The 13,253-nt window shown below is 39.5% G+C and overlaps 1 protein-coding gene across 1 annotated transcript in view; it reads left to right on the top strand.

The window, feature by feature from the left end:
• exoc4 (exocyst complex component 4) overlaps window positions 1-13,253 on the top strand; it is a 107,999-nt gene that overhangs the window by 82,818 nt on the left and 11,928 nt on the right. Inside the window, exon 17 of the mRNA XM_072377164.1 lies at window positions 9,973-10,117. Coding sequence (XP_072233265.1) covers window positions 9,973-10,117 — 145 coding nt within the window. The remainder of the gene's footprint in view (window positions 1-9,972; window positions 10,118-13,253) is intronic.

Raw genomic sequence — 13,253 nt, 5'->3', positions numbered from 1 at the left:
TTAGGCAAAATCAATACAGAAAAGTGTTCTCAGCTCACTTGAATATTCAAGATTTTTACAGTAAGAGGAGCAAAAATGCAACACCACATGACAAATATCCATTTTGGCTTTTTAAAAGTATTGAGTGATCAATATTGCAGCCCTTCTTTTCTGTAACTGCTCTTTGGCATCTGTCAGTTTATTGAACTGTTCATTGTGACGTTCGCTGATGCCTCAACTACAGCCTTTCCCATGTTCATTCCCTCAGCATAAATCTCATATTTGAGAAGGACCCACAGGTTGTCATTTGGGTTTAAGTCGGATGAGATATGTGGCCAGCTCATTACTCAGTGATCCCTGAGGCCTTTTTCTGCCTGACAAAGCAGTGGAGTACTTGTATTCACATGAGGGAGCATTATTCTGTGTACCTATCATAGCTTTCTGGAGTCCTGCTGACTTTACCACTTCTTGATGAATGCATCCACCAGTAACCTACTGATGGTTTGAGGGTTGACTTTCGATCTTCAGCTCAAAAAGATGCATTTTATTCCTCCAAGGGCATCACAATTTTGGCTTCCTACATTGTGGAGTGATGTTGAAAACACATGCTCCACCAATAGAATGCAAAGCAAAAGCAGATCAAGCACTCCCTAACTCACTGTATGATCAAGAGGTTGCATTAAACTTTCCCTCTATCCATCAAAATGATTAGAATAGGATCATAAAAAATCTGTCGGTATTTATCATTACCTGCAATTTTCACTCAATATTTTCACTTTAATGGGACATACTTTATTACCGGTACAACTTTAGAGCTTTTTTCAACTCCTGACTGTGAAAGATTTGCTTCACCGAGGGAATATACCACACCAAGCGCTCCTTCTGTGCTGAGGTCTCCGCTGCACGTTCCTGTATTCTGTAGTGGACTCAGTCCATTGCATTAAAACCAAAATACATTCAGCACATGAGCCTAACGATAGCTAGTTGATAGGGCACACTCATTCCAGGCTGCACAGGTGGTCCGCTACAGGTGTTCTGGACCAATGAGACTTAAAGTGTCCATTAGAATCCAGCCCCAGGCCCATTATCTAAATTAGATATCCCACACATTTCTTTGTCTGTGTGTAAGACTTTAAGAAAAATCTGGCCCTCAGGTACTTCTTGGTCCAATTTTGACACTTCAACTTGTTCATGTTATTCAGCGGCAGTTCTGTTTCACCATTCTTTTTTAACTCAGTGTTGTATCTGGGTGCTCTTTCATGAGTATTGAAATTGTCCATAAGGCATTTTAGATTTCTAAATATGAATTAAATCTCTTTTGGCCCATTTTACATGCAATCATATAATCCATAATGCTAATCATGTAGGCCACATTCTCCCTCTTTACGCTTTGCAAAAATATATATCATGTAAGAATGATTAAATCCATCAGGTATTCAAGTTTATATGGTTTGTGACTGGAAAATTTGCATAGAAATAGCGATCAATTCAGAATCAGTCACAGGTTACCGGTGGATGCATTGTGCAGGTATTTTGCACTCGCCTCAAACCTGCTTACTCATGCAATCGGCTAATAATATGGCATATGGCAGCAGTGAAATGCACAAAATCATTTAGATACAGGTGAGGAGCTCCAGTTAATGTTCAAGGATCAGAATGAGGGGGAGGGGGTTCTGTGATTTTGGAGGTGATATGATTGTTTTCAGATGAGCTGGTTGGGGTTATTACTGCTGATCTCATGTTAATTTTACATACTTTAGTATCTGGTGTTTACTAGAATAGCGTGAAAAATGAAAAAGCATCAAGCAAGCAGCAATTTTGGAAATGGAAATGCTTTCATTGAGAGAGCTGAGAGAAAGGTGATGAGATAATCACGTTTTTTAAAAACTGTGAAAAGCAATCTTGAGGCAGATCCCTACATCTTCCCAGTTTTCAACAATAGCCTAGAAGGGGCACAGGCTAGTGCTGAAAACTGGAAGCATGTAGCTTGTTATTAAAAGCTTTGATTTCTGCTTAAGCTGAACATTTTAGGGTCAGTATTTGATAATGTAGTAGGGTGAATATGGCAGTGGATGCAGTGTACCTTAAAAGCCTCTCCAGACACCAGATCTGAATTCAGTTGCACCTTTGCTCTCAGCTCTTTGAAGTGTGCTATCACATCCTAAATAGAGAAAATGCGTAGTATTAGCTCTTTCTAAAAAAGCTGAGCGTCTATTCAACAGCTGTGGAAAATAACTAAGTGCATTTGCTTGAGCATGACTGGAAATGTATTTCTACTCCACTACATTTACTTGAAAGCTTTAGTTTCTTGAATTATTTTCATCATGATGATTTGGCAAAATATGGACGACAAACTGGACTTTTAAAATGTCAGAGTGTAAAGATTGAAGCTGTGGCTGACAACCTCTTGGGATTCGGACGCCCCCATCCTTAGTTTTTATCCCAGTTTGTCGGGGATTTTGTATTAGAAATCTGGTTTGGACGGGTGAATAGGGTCATTCAATATGGAAAATCTTTTTAGCTGCTTCATGTACATTTATTAAACAAAAGCAGTAACCTATTAACTTGGGAATGTCTTGGGGAAAAAAATGTTTTTTTTAATTGGATTCTGTTTTCATGAAAAAACAATTTGTATTAGGTTTTTAAAATAAGTTCTTAAACTGAACCACATCTTGCCAGAACAGTATATATGGGAGCTAAAGCACAGAGACAGAGTTGGTGCATCTACAGCTTCAGTATTTTGAATCTAATGTTTGTGCAGAGTCTAAACCAGAACTTTTTACGAGAATACTTAAACTGTAACATCTGGTAATACCTACGCAGTCATTCATCATTCATTTCCCATCATCGATTTCTTCAGTACAGGGTTGCGGGGGGGCTGGAGCTTATCCCACCTGCCTTTAGGTGTGAGGCAGATACACTCTGCACAGATCGCCAGCTCATCACAGTTGGGCACTTTTACTCAAGTGTAATTTTAATGCAGGACTACATTTAAGTCATTGTAGATTGCTGCATTGATACTTGGATTTGAACACTTCTTCCACCACTGACATTCAGTACATGTATATATATACAGTATATACAGGGTATATTTTAAAATATTTCCCCCAAACCTTTTACACATTCCAGGCTTAATCCTCTTCATCTCATCCAGTAGTCAGGTGAATTGAATGTGTTCATTCACATCACTTAATATTTAACACATTTAAAGGTGTCATCCAGCAGCATTTGATGAGTAATACATTATCAGTCTTCACAAGATGTTGCTCCTGGAAATTCTCATTTAAAAAATAAAAAAAGCCATATCTCAGGACACTTTTGTGTTTATTTTGCAGAGAAGCCATTTATATATTTGGCATCCTTTTTGTTTTTGTTTTTTTGTCACAAAGGCTTCTTTAATTAGCACCTGGACTGAGTTTTTACGACTTAATCACTACATTTCAACATTGAATCTGTGCAGAAATGTCTCCACCTCCACACAGCTTTCACCTTTGTAGTTAATGTATTGCGGCGTTGACAGAAAATTACCTGTGTTCACTGCAGTATTTAGGTCCAAGGCCTGAGCTGAGGTAAATTCTGCACCTTTCTGAGAGCATTAGAGAGGCATTCAACCTTTATCAGCCATGGTCACAACTCTGACTTCTGACCTCTGATTGCTCATTGAGCTTGCACTATTTTTGCTGTTCCATATCTTAACTTTTCATTTAGAAATGAAATTATTCAATCCAAAATATTCTTATTTGGGTTTGACTTTGTCGCCGCAGTATCTCTTTGTAAACTCTTCCCATTCCTCTCACTCTGACGCAAGCTTTCTTCGTCTGTGCACAGATAAGAATTCAATAAAAGTACGGGAAGGGACGTGACATAATTATCATTAATTCCGGCGGGTGGCACTAATGGGAAGGATAGGGCAGTCACTTATCATGGTGGGACAGCCTCCGTATTGTTCATTATTTAGTGTTTGGCGAGCAAGATGACTGACTACATATGCGTTGGTGAGGGTGCAATGTGTGTGTACATAACTGCACTGTATAAGATGGGACAAAGGTACAGCAAGGCAAAAAGTCCCCACCTTATCTCACCCAACACCACCCCCCCGCACACCTCACGTCTATGCCTCCAAATTGGATTTTATATTACAGAAGCAGTCAGGTATGAACAAGTCATTTTCCTCTCCCTGTTTTGGCTTTTTCTTTATTTCATTCCCTCTTACTTTCTCCGTTCACTCTTTCTTTCCTTTAGCCCCTTTTTTTTGTGCAGGCAGTGTTGAACGTTTTTGTCTTTCTTTTTACTTAAGTGGAGATGGTTTGGTAAATATATGGGACCTTTGCAGTGGCCTTTTGGTTTGATCACTTTCCTGTGGAGCTGAATTTAAGTGGAAGTCACACATGCTGTGAAGCATATGTCAGACATATTTGACTGCTTTAACTTCATCACAATGTTGAATCAGTTGTAGTTTGTGTGTATGCATATTTAAGCATCTTTGTATATCTTTATGGATCAGATTGTCGAGGATGTCTGAGAAGCATACGAGTCTGAATGTGTATGTTTGTAATAAGGTCTATGTATAAATATGGAGACACACTACTGATGGTGTTAGCTGTAAAGGTGGCTGCAGAAAAGGGTCTCATCACCCATCTGGTTGCAGGAGGACTTCTAATTTACTCAGACATTATTTACCCAACAACACACACGCCCGAGGGGCATCTTTTTTTGCTTGACAACTGCTTTGTGTTTAAGCATAAATTTGAGATTTTTTTAAGTAATATTTACCGCAGTGTCTGACAGGCTTATTGGAATTTTGTATACTGAATATTCACCTGCACAAAGGAGAAGCCTGAGCAAGGTGAAGGATCATCCTGGTGGAGAGTCCGCTGTTGTAGAATTCTTCTTTCCCCGACAACAATTTATTAGCTTTTGCACAAAAGTGTGTGTTCATGCTGGAGGCCTGACCATCATTAGGTAGGCGTAGATACAGACCTCCAATCTTGTCTGCTTGGTTTCTAGGCAGTAATCATGTGGTCTCCCTATGGCAAGAGGTTCTTCTCATCTCAGTGTCTGAGGAATGATTCACCTTGACTATAGCAAGTGCAGGTCTTTTCCCTTTAGCAGTTTAGCAAGGAAAGTTGACTAAGAATGCATTTTTATTCAGTGCATTAGCCTGTGGGACTATTTAAAGTGGAAGAAAAATGGTGATGCTGTGATCATTAATCCATCATTTCTATATCTGCTCAAAATTTCAAGCTTTGTGTTTGGCTTTTTTGTCATTCTTAGTCATAATACAGTTTGTGTTCTCTGTGCTCTCCCTCCTTTTCTTCCTAAGTCTCTGGACAGGGGTTCAGGTTGCTGTTGCAGATGTTCATCCTCCACCAGAGGCAGCGAAATAATGAATACCTCCTCTTCTTTCCGACTCACTCTGTAATTTATAAATCATTCATCATTCAACTGCTCCAGGAGACTGCCTTTTGTTTACCTTTCTCCATTTTCTTTTCTGTTCTTCTTTTTGTTAAAAGAAAGGCTGTGTGTTGTTTCAACAAAACAGTTTGAGTTTTATCATCTGTTTAGCAGCGGCACAAGTTCCTCCCTTTTCGCTGATTCTTCTCAAGGTATTGTTTATGTCCTCAAGACAGGGCAAGGAGTGTATGTGCGTTGACATGAACTGTTCCTTTCTGTATGCTCCTACATTCTGTATTCTGTCAGATTCCATCACTGATCTTCTTCCTTAATGTCTGCCACCCTCATCCTCTGCAGATGGCAAGCAACAGACGTTTCCCTTAGATGAGATTCTAAAATAATTGGATAAGCACAGAGCACACACACAAACACACAGATACGAATCCCTACACATGGACGCATAAATAGAAACAGGATGTCCACATACATATTCTCATATTTAATCTTGCACACACAAAGAACTTATAAATAAGTGATGGCTGTAATTTGGATAATGGGAAAAAGAAAGCAAAAAAAGCAGCAGAAAGAGAAATACAGAGCAAGAAAGTTGTCAGTCAGGACCAATGAGTCGTCCTTTTTGCCCGTCTGTCCCCGAGTCTAATGTTGGCCCCCATGCTGCGACGCCTCCATCGCATCATCAAAGCAGTGCAGACTGGCAACGGCAAGAATCCGAGTGTGTTTTTATGTGTGTGTCTAAGCCAACGCGTCTCATGGACACCCCCAAGAGAGACCTCCAGCTGTGTGTGCCACAGTAATCCCTTTTTTTTTTTCTTCTGTCAGAGTGACTGAGTGTGATGCACATGGGAGCAAACAGGCCTTCAAGTCACTTTCATGCATATGCCTATGTGCATATAAACACACACTTCATGGGGGAAAAAAACTCCCAGGGGCAGAGCATGTTGTACATGTCCTCTGTCACACATACAACCACAAGCTGGGAGAGGGATAGAGACGTACTGAGAACTAAATACTTGTTGGTGATGATTTTGTGAGGCATCTTTTGCTGTCAATAGATATCAGTCATTCTTGGTGTGCCAAGATGATGTGAGGGAGCAAGGACATCTTCCTCCAAAATGGAACTGAGTACAGCAAACTTCCAGAGTGCAAAGCGAAACTAAAGCGCACTAATTAGTTTTCTGTTGGTGACTGTACTACCAGACTGACATGACTCTGTCTTCTGATTTGATGAAGACATAGCAGAGTCACACTGTTTGTCTGTGTGCACACGTAAAAGCTGTGAATGAATTAGTGCTCCAGTCGCCTTTTGTCCTCTGGATCATTTTATCTTGCTCTTAGTTTACTCGGCTCCACAGGTCCTTGCGATATAAATTTTTGCAATAGTGTTGTGTTTGTTTGTTTGGTATCTGTTAATGATATGATAAGTTGACTGGGACAATAAACAGCTTCAGCTAAATACAAGCAAATGAAGTCCATTAATGTTGTAATGCTTCACTCCCTTGAGAAATCATTGTGGATTTTTTTTTTGATTAAGACCAATCTTGTTTGTTGCTCCTGTGACTCATTTAGCCAGATTAATACTGATATTACCCCCCCCCAAAAGAGCTCATTTGAGCCCTGTTTTATTGAAAGCCTTTCGTGTCTATCATTTGCACTGAAGTTGATTAACATTTAAAGAAAGCATAAACGTATATGCATGTACCTGGAATACACTGTATGTGATATTATCCGTGTCCACTGATTTTACCTGGTCTTGGTTAAATCTCAGGATGGCTTTCATTGAAAATAACCACAAGAAAAAAGGTTTTTCTCAGTAAAATTGTTTTCTGTTTTCTGTGAATCTGGAGAGAGCAATTTGAAATAGTTGCCCAGAATAGTTGTATTAGGCCATTCTTAAGTTCCATGTGTATCTTCGAGTCCTGGCACCTTGTCCTAAACTGCCTCTACCCTCAGTAAATAGTCTAATGATTCTCCACTGCAGTTTCCTCCCACACACAGCACACGGAGATTATCATGAGGTTCAAGATCAAGAGGAAGACTGTTAATTAGCAGGAACATTCGTGTGAAAAAGAAATGACACCGTCTTTCAATTCTAAGGTTTCAAATATCAGGGCACAATAAAAAAAGATATTTGAAAAATGATTTAAAAAAACATCCACTTATCACCACGTCTTGAATTAGGTAAATAAGACTTCAGATGATCAACAGCACAAGACATATATCTTTGTTGAATAAAAGCTAAACCAAATGGAAAAACAGTGTGGGAAAAAAACCTCATTTAGCACGTAAAGCAATCTTTTGCTTTAGAATAACAAGCCAGAATCATTTTCCCTCCACCGCTGTGGTCAACAGTTGATATGAGGTATTTGCACAGATATGCTGTGTTTGGTTTTCACCAGAAGTTATGCTGTGCAACCAACAATCTGATTTTTGTCTGTCCAAAGGACATTTGTCCCAGAAGTCTTGTGATTTGTTCAGATGCAACTTTGAAAAGCTAATCTGTGCTCCCATGTTCTTTACAAAGACAAGAAACTTTCTCCCTGCAACCCTTCCAAAAACAAGGCCATAATCAGTGCTGAAGAACTTTTTTTTTTTCAAATTCTCTGAGCAAAAAACTGTTTGGAAATGGTCTCGTATCCCTGCTCAGATTGATTAGCAGAGGCAGTTGCCTCTCTAAGATTCCTTTCTGATGTGTTCCTCCTTGGCATTATACACACCTGAATGCTTCAGACCATACTGCCAACATTTCAAGTTATACAGAGTTGCTCACACTTGCTGATGATCAATTACTCGTCTGCATTTCCCCGCACCTGTCTGCTACTTATTCACACATTGCTTCAGCAGTTTGACCTTGGATTGATAGGTGTGCTTTCTTTTTCACATGACTCTATGTTCATATGTATACAGTGCATATATTTGACACTTTTCTGCACACTGTCAAACACGTTTAATGAGAAACATTATTTCCTTCCTTTATCTCTGTGTGTCAGATCCACTGGCAATAAGAGCTGCTGTCACCAGTGTCACATCAAAACTCTAGCTTTGTTTGTCTTGTTGATTGGAAAGCCAGGGCATATATGTCACCTCTGTCTTCCAAGGCCAATGCTCTCTAATCTTTACAAAAGATTAATTGAAAGTAAATAAAATAAGTAGCAGGGCACATTCAGCATGTGCTAAACGTGATTTGATGTATTTCAGGAGTTAGTCTTGATGCAAAGCAACACAGAATTAGTTTGAAGTAATGGGTTTTGCAATTTGAGATGCTGTAGAAAAGTACACAGATTAATGCCGGAGATTTGGGAATTTGTTCATCTTTTAGATTCGGTGTCCTGTTATTAAAAAAAAAAAAAAAAGATCACCATTGTGTATTTTTTTGTGAATCCAGTTTTGCCTTTTCTTTTATGTTTTGAATATATGTAGATCTTTTGGTTTTACACTGACACAGAGAAGTGCTCACAGTTAGCCTGAAAGCACTGATTTATACAAAGCTGAGACCCCTGCAAAACAACACTGCAGTCCCTGCAGTTTTAGCTACTCATAACTGAAATCCGTCAGGGTTTTCAGGTCCATTTTCTTTTTAAAAGAAAAAAAGATGATGCAGGAAAAATATTTTGTAAAACTGAAGGAAAGCATTGTACAGCCTTTGGGAATTATACAGTGTTCCAAACATTAGCTTCCTGCATTTCACTCCCTATTTTGTCAATATCGTTGCAGAAAATTCAGGAAGAGTTAATGCCGATAACAAGTTTAGTTTGACTTAAACTAGTTAACTACTGCTCTGCCCTTTACTGTGTGTGTGTGTGTGTGTGTTTACGTGTCCGTGTGCGCATGGATGCGTAGTAGCTTGCATGCATGTGTGACCTTCGGAAGGGCAGGAAGAATAAGTAGGGAGCTGGCTTTGACTGCGGCACATCGATCGTGGACCCCTGCATTCCCCTGCTCAAAAGTCACTCTTTTTTCACACACGCGCACACACACACACACACACACACACACACAAACACGCCTCATTGGTCAAATAGACTTACATATGAGTGACGGGGCCAATTTCTCTCCTTGTTAATTTATGGCCATTGATCTACACTGAGCTGAATTTATATACACTCATCATGCTCTCTGGCTCTCTCTTTCACACACGCACACTCAGGTCTTTTGTGTGGCTTACAATGCGGTGCAGTGACACATGCGCCTGCTGCCTCAGCACAAGTGCTGAGAAGAAAGTGCAAGAACATGCTGAAGGACTCAGACAGTGTGTGAAGTTGAACTAATGGTTTTCTTTTTCATGTACCTTATGACCTGGTGTCATTTACATTTCCTTAATGATATCATTATTAAGTAGAATGCATGCATATTACCACGGAGAACAGTACAGTGTATGTGCACACATACACAAATCATGATCTCATGAGACATTTCTGTCTCACAAGATGAACTAAAAGCAAACAAGTAGCTAGGCAACAGCATCCAGACATTAAAACTCTGTCCCAAGTCCTCCATTTAAAAGGTCATTTGTTTACTTCCTTCTACTGCTCCTGTTTTATATGACTGTGTTTGTTAATGGTGATATTTGTGTCCACCCAGATGCTTCTCCATGTTCAGCCGACAGCCAGGTGCTCGGTGAGAGTGAACGTAGCAGAGAGCAGATTCTACAAACTCTGAGTGACCTGTCTCGAGGCTTCCAGGATATTGCTGATCGCTGTCTCCTTGCGTTGCACCTGGAGGTCAGGTAAGCAGGACAAACTGAGGAATATGTGTTTCTTAGGGTGTTAGATATTATCATATCCTGAAGAACTCTTTTTAAGTGTATATTTGCACATTCGTCCGTTGCGTTTTCTTCCATCCTTTGTAAACGATTTTGATAAAGCAATAAATATGTATTCACTTTACTGACACATTGTTTTAAAGGATTTTGGACACTATTGGCTTTTTGACAATGGTTTCACAGGATAGGGGCTGGAGAAAGACGAGGATGACATGCAGCAAAGTGCAACAGGCCATGACTCAGATCTGAGCTGGCTGCAAGGCGCTCTGTACACGGGGTGCCTGCTGGGTAGCTAACCTGCTTAGCTACCCAGCACCCTGATACACATTTTTTGGCACACATATAGCCTAAAGAAACTGTTTTGAACTTAATGACATCATAATGATGATTTGGAGATCTTTGGAGACAAAATGATTTGAAAGCCAAAAATATGATGGAGAAATGACATTTTCAGCCACTATCACAATGTGACATGCCATAAACACCCAACTCACTTTATATCACTGATATCACACACTGGCATCTTCTCGATTCATGCCATAGCAAGGTGACGAGCCTTTAACTCCCCTAGATCTTTATTCTTCTATCTCACATACGGTGTGGATGTCATCTGATGCATTAAATGATGTGATGCAGCCAGTAGTCTATGTGTTGCATTTGACCTCCATCACCCTCCACGAGAACTTGGAATTGCTGCATTGATATTACTCAATGTTGTCACTCAATGAACCACCAGAATGTTAGTGTGACAATTTGAATTATGTACCCATTAACTACATACAGCACAACAGCTTAGAGGACATGGCATTGAATCTGCTGAGCAAAGAAAACTGATGGCATCAAACTAACAGCATATATGTAGAAGTTTAGAAATACAGACACAGTATTCAGTAGGCGTTTTGAATGTCAATATCTAAGTTAATTTACCACACCATATACTTTTTCACTCCCACAACCACTAATAGTCCTCCATCATTCCTCTCGAGCTTTTTCCATCCCTCCCTGTAGATCATTGTGTAGCTTATGCAATATTGTTGATGATTTCAGTGAAAAACCCTCCCTGAGGCTGATGTCTAGCTATATGCTACACTCCATTGACTCTCCCCATCTAGCGAATTTCCCCTGATAGTGGTACCAGCTAAATGAAGCCATGAGGAAGAAAGAAGGAGGTGAGGGAGGAAGAGATGGAAGAGTGATGAGTGAGGTTAAAGTGTTGGTGGGGGTTAAAGAAAGGATCTACAGTAGCTTGGTCGAAGAAATGATTGAATTGAGACAGAGGGATGTGAGATGGAGGCATTGAATATCTGGAGTAGTTGTTGGCTTTGCCTTAGGCTGAAGAAACATTTACCCATATAATTTTATACCCTCATGCTCTGGGCACTATGATTATGGAATTATAAAAGTATCGACTTTTTAAGTCTAGACAGACATTAGTCTCCTATAGATCTAAAGGGCCTCATACATATATAGTTTCAAGTGAGCACAGAATCTAACATAATGTTAAAAGATAAGTTGTAAAAAGATGCATATTTTGGCTTGAAAATATGTGGATGCTGACAAATTCTTGTTGTTATTGAGCTGTTTCCCCAAAACAAATCGAAGTTACAGTGTTATATTGATTGTAAAGTTGTGTACAAGCTCTTAACTTCAGCCTGAGGGCATTCACACCCAACCTTATTTAACTTTTTTTTTTTCTAAATTACATAACCAAAACCAATTTTCTTTTTTTTTTTTTTCTTTTTTTTTTAATGATTTTCTTTCAATTTTTTGCTTGCAATGATTGCCTTAAGTCTCGAACCCATCAACCTCACCAACGAATGTGGTCCCTCCCTGTTGAGGCCTTTATTTTAGATGACCTCAGTTGTTTTTATTTTTATTGGCATTTCTGCCTTTAGTTTTGCGCTCGACAAGTGAAATGCACCTCAGCTGGGTTAAGATCAGGAGACTGTCTCAAACACTGCAGAACATTCTGGCTCCAAATAACTCCTGGGTAGCTCACACAGTGTGTTTCGGGTCTTTGCTCTGCATTTGGTTGAATCTGAGCACACAGCATATCCCTGTACATTTTAAAACTCATCCAGCTGCTTCCGTCTTCTGTCACATCATCAATAAACATTAGTGATGCATGCCCACGCCATCGCACTGCCTCCGCTGCCTGCTTTGCAGTTGATGTTGTATGCCTCAGATCTTGTGACATCATAAACCTGCTCCATATTTTTCTCTTGTATTGATGTAGTTAAGATTAATTCTAGTTTCATCTGTGAAGTAACAGTTCTGTTGAGTTGTTTTGGGCACAGACAAACACATGCACCCGTTCCTGAGACTTACGAACAGTGTGCGCCTTGTGTGGAAGCCTCTGTATTTGTTCTTGTGACTGTTATGTCTCTTCGTGGTGAACTTGGAAAATGATACCTCCTGGTGACTGTTCCTCACTTGGCTGGAGGATGTGAAGGAGTTTCCTTTACCTGCTTAACTGATGAGGAAATAACAAAATAATAGCCCATAGCTATCCAATCAAATAGCTCTGGGTCTGATTGTTCTGAAATTCTGAAACTCAGTAAAGTTGTCAAGATATCAGCGCAAATTACATCATCCTTTGGCCATTCCCCTTTTTTTTTACTCAAAGTGACAGATAGAAAAGTTGTTTCCATATTTTCTACACATCTAATAACCTGGTTTACAGTAAAGACACGTTTTGGTTTCATTACGTGGTATAATGCTCAGGACTGTGGTAGTAGTAAGCTTCAACATTTATGAGCTGTTGAAGCTTTTTTAAACACTACTTAGAATTGCACAGCATATTCAGCTCTGTGCCCTACAGCACTTTGCTTGGCTGAATGGTATCCAGGAGTGATGGAGTGGAAGTTGACTGAGTGGATATATTATGAATACTTAAATGGAATTATTTCTATTGAAATTTCAGGCATTAATGTAGGTGAATACATCACATTCTTAATAATTGATACTTCTTGAGATGAAAATAATACACTTTATTCACACACACCGCTGTACTCTCATTTTACCTCATTGTTCCCATGTGTTGGTAGTTAGTACTTGTCATAGTTAATTTCAGCATATCAACAGGTGACCATGGAGGAAT

Source organism: Leuresthes tenuis, unplaced genomic scaffold (assembly GCF_036924035.1).
Source record: "Leuresthes tenuis unplaced genomic scaffold, fLeuTen1.0.hap1 SCAF_23, whole genome shotgun sequence".
In the NCBI taxonomy this organism is placed as follows: domain Eukaryota; kingdom Metazoa; phylum Chordata; class Actinopteri; order Atheriniformes; family Atherinopsidae; genus Leuresthes; species Leuresthes tenuis.
The sequence above is the reverse complement of the archived record's forward strand: the minus strand, read 5'-3'. Positions and strand labels throughout refer to the sequence as shown.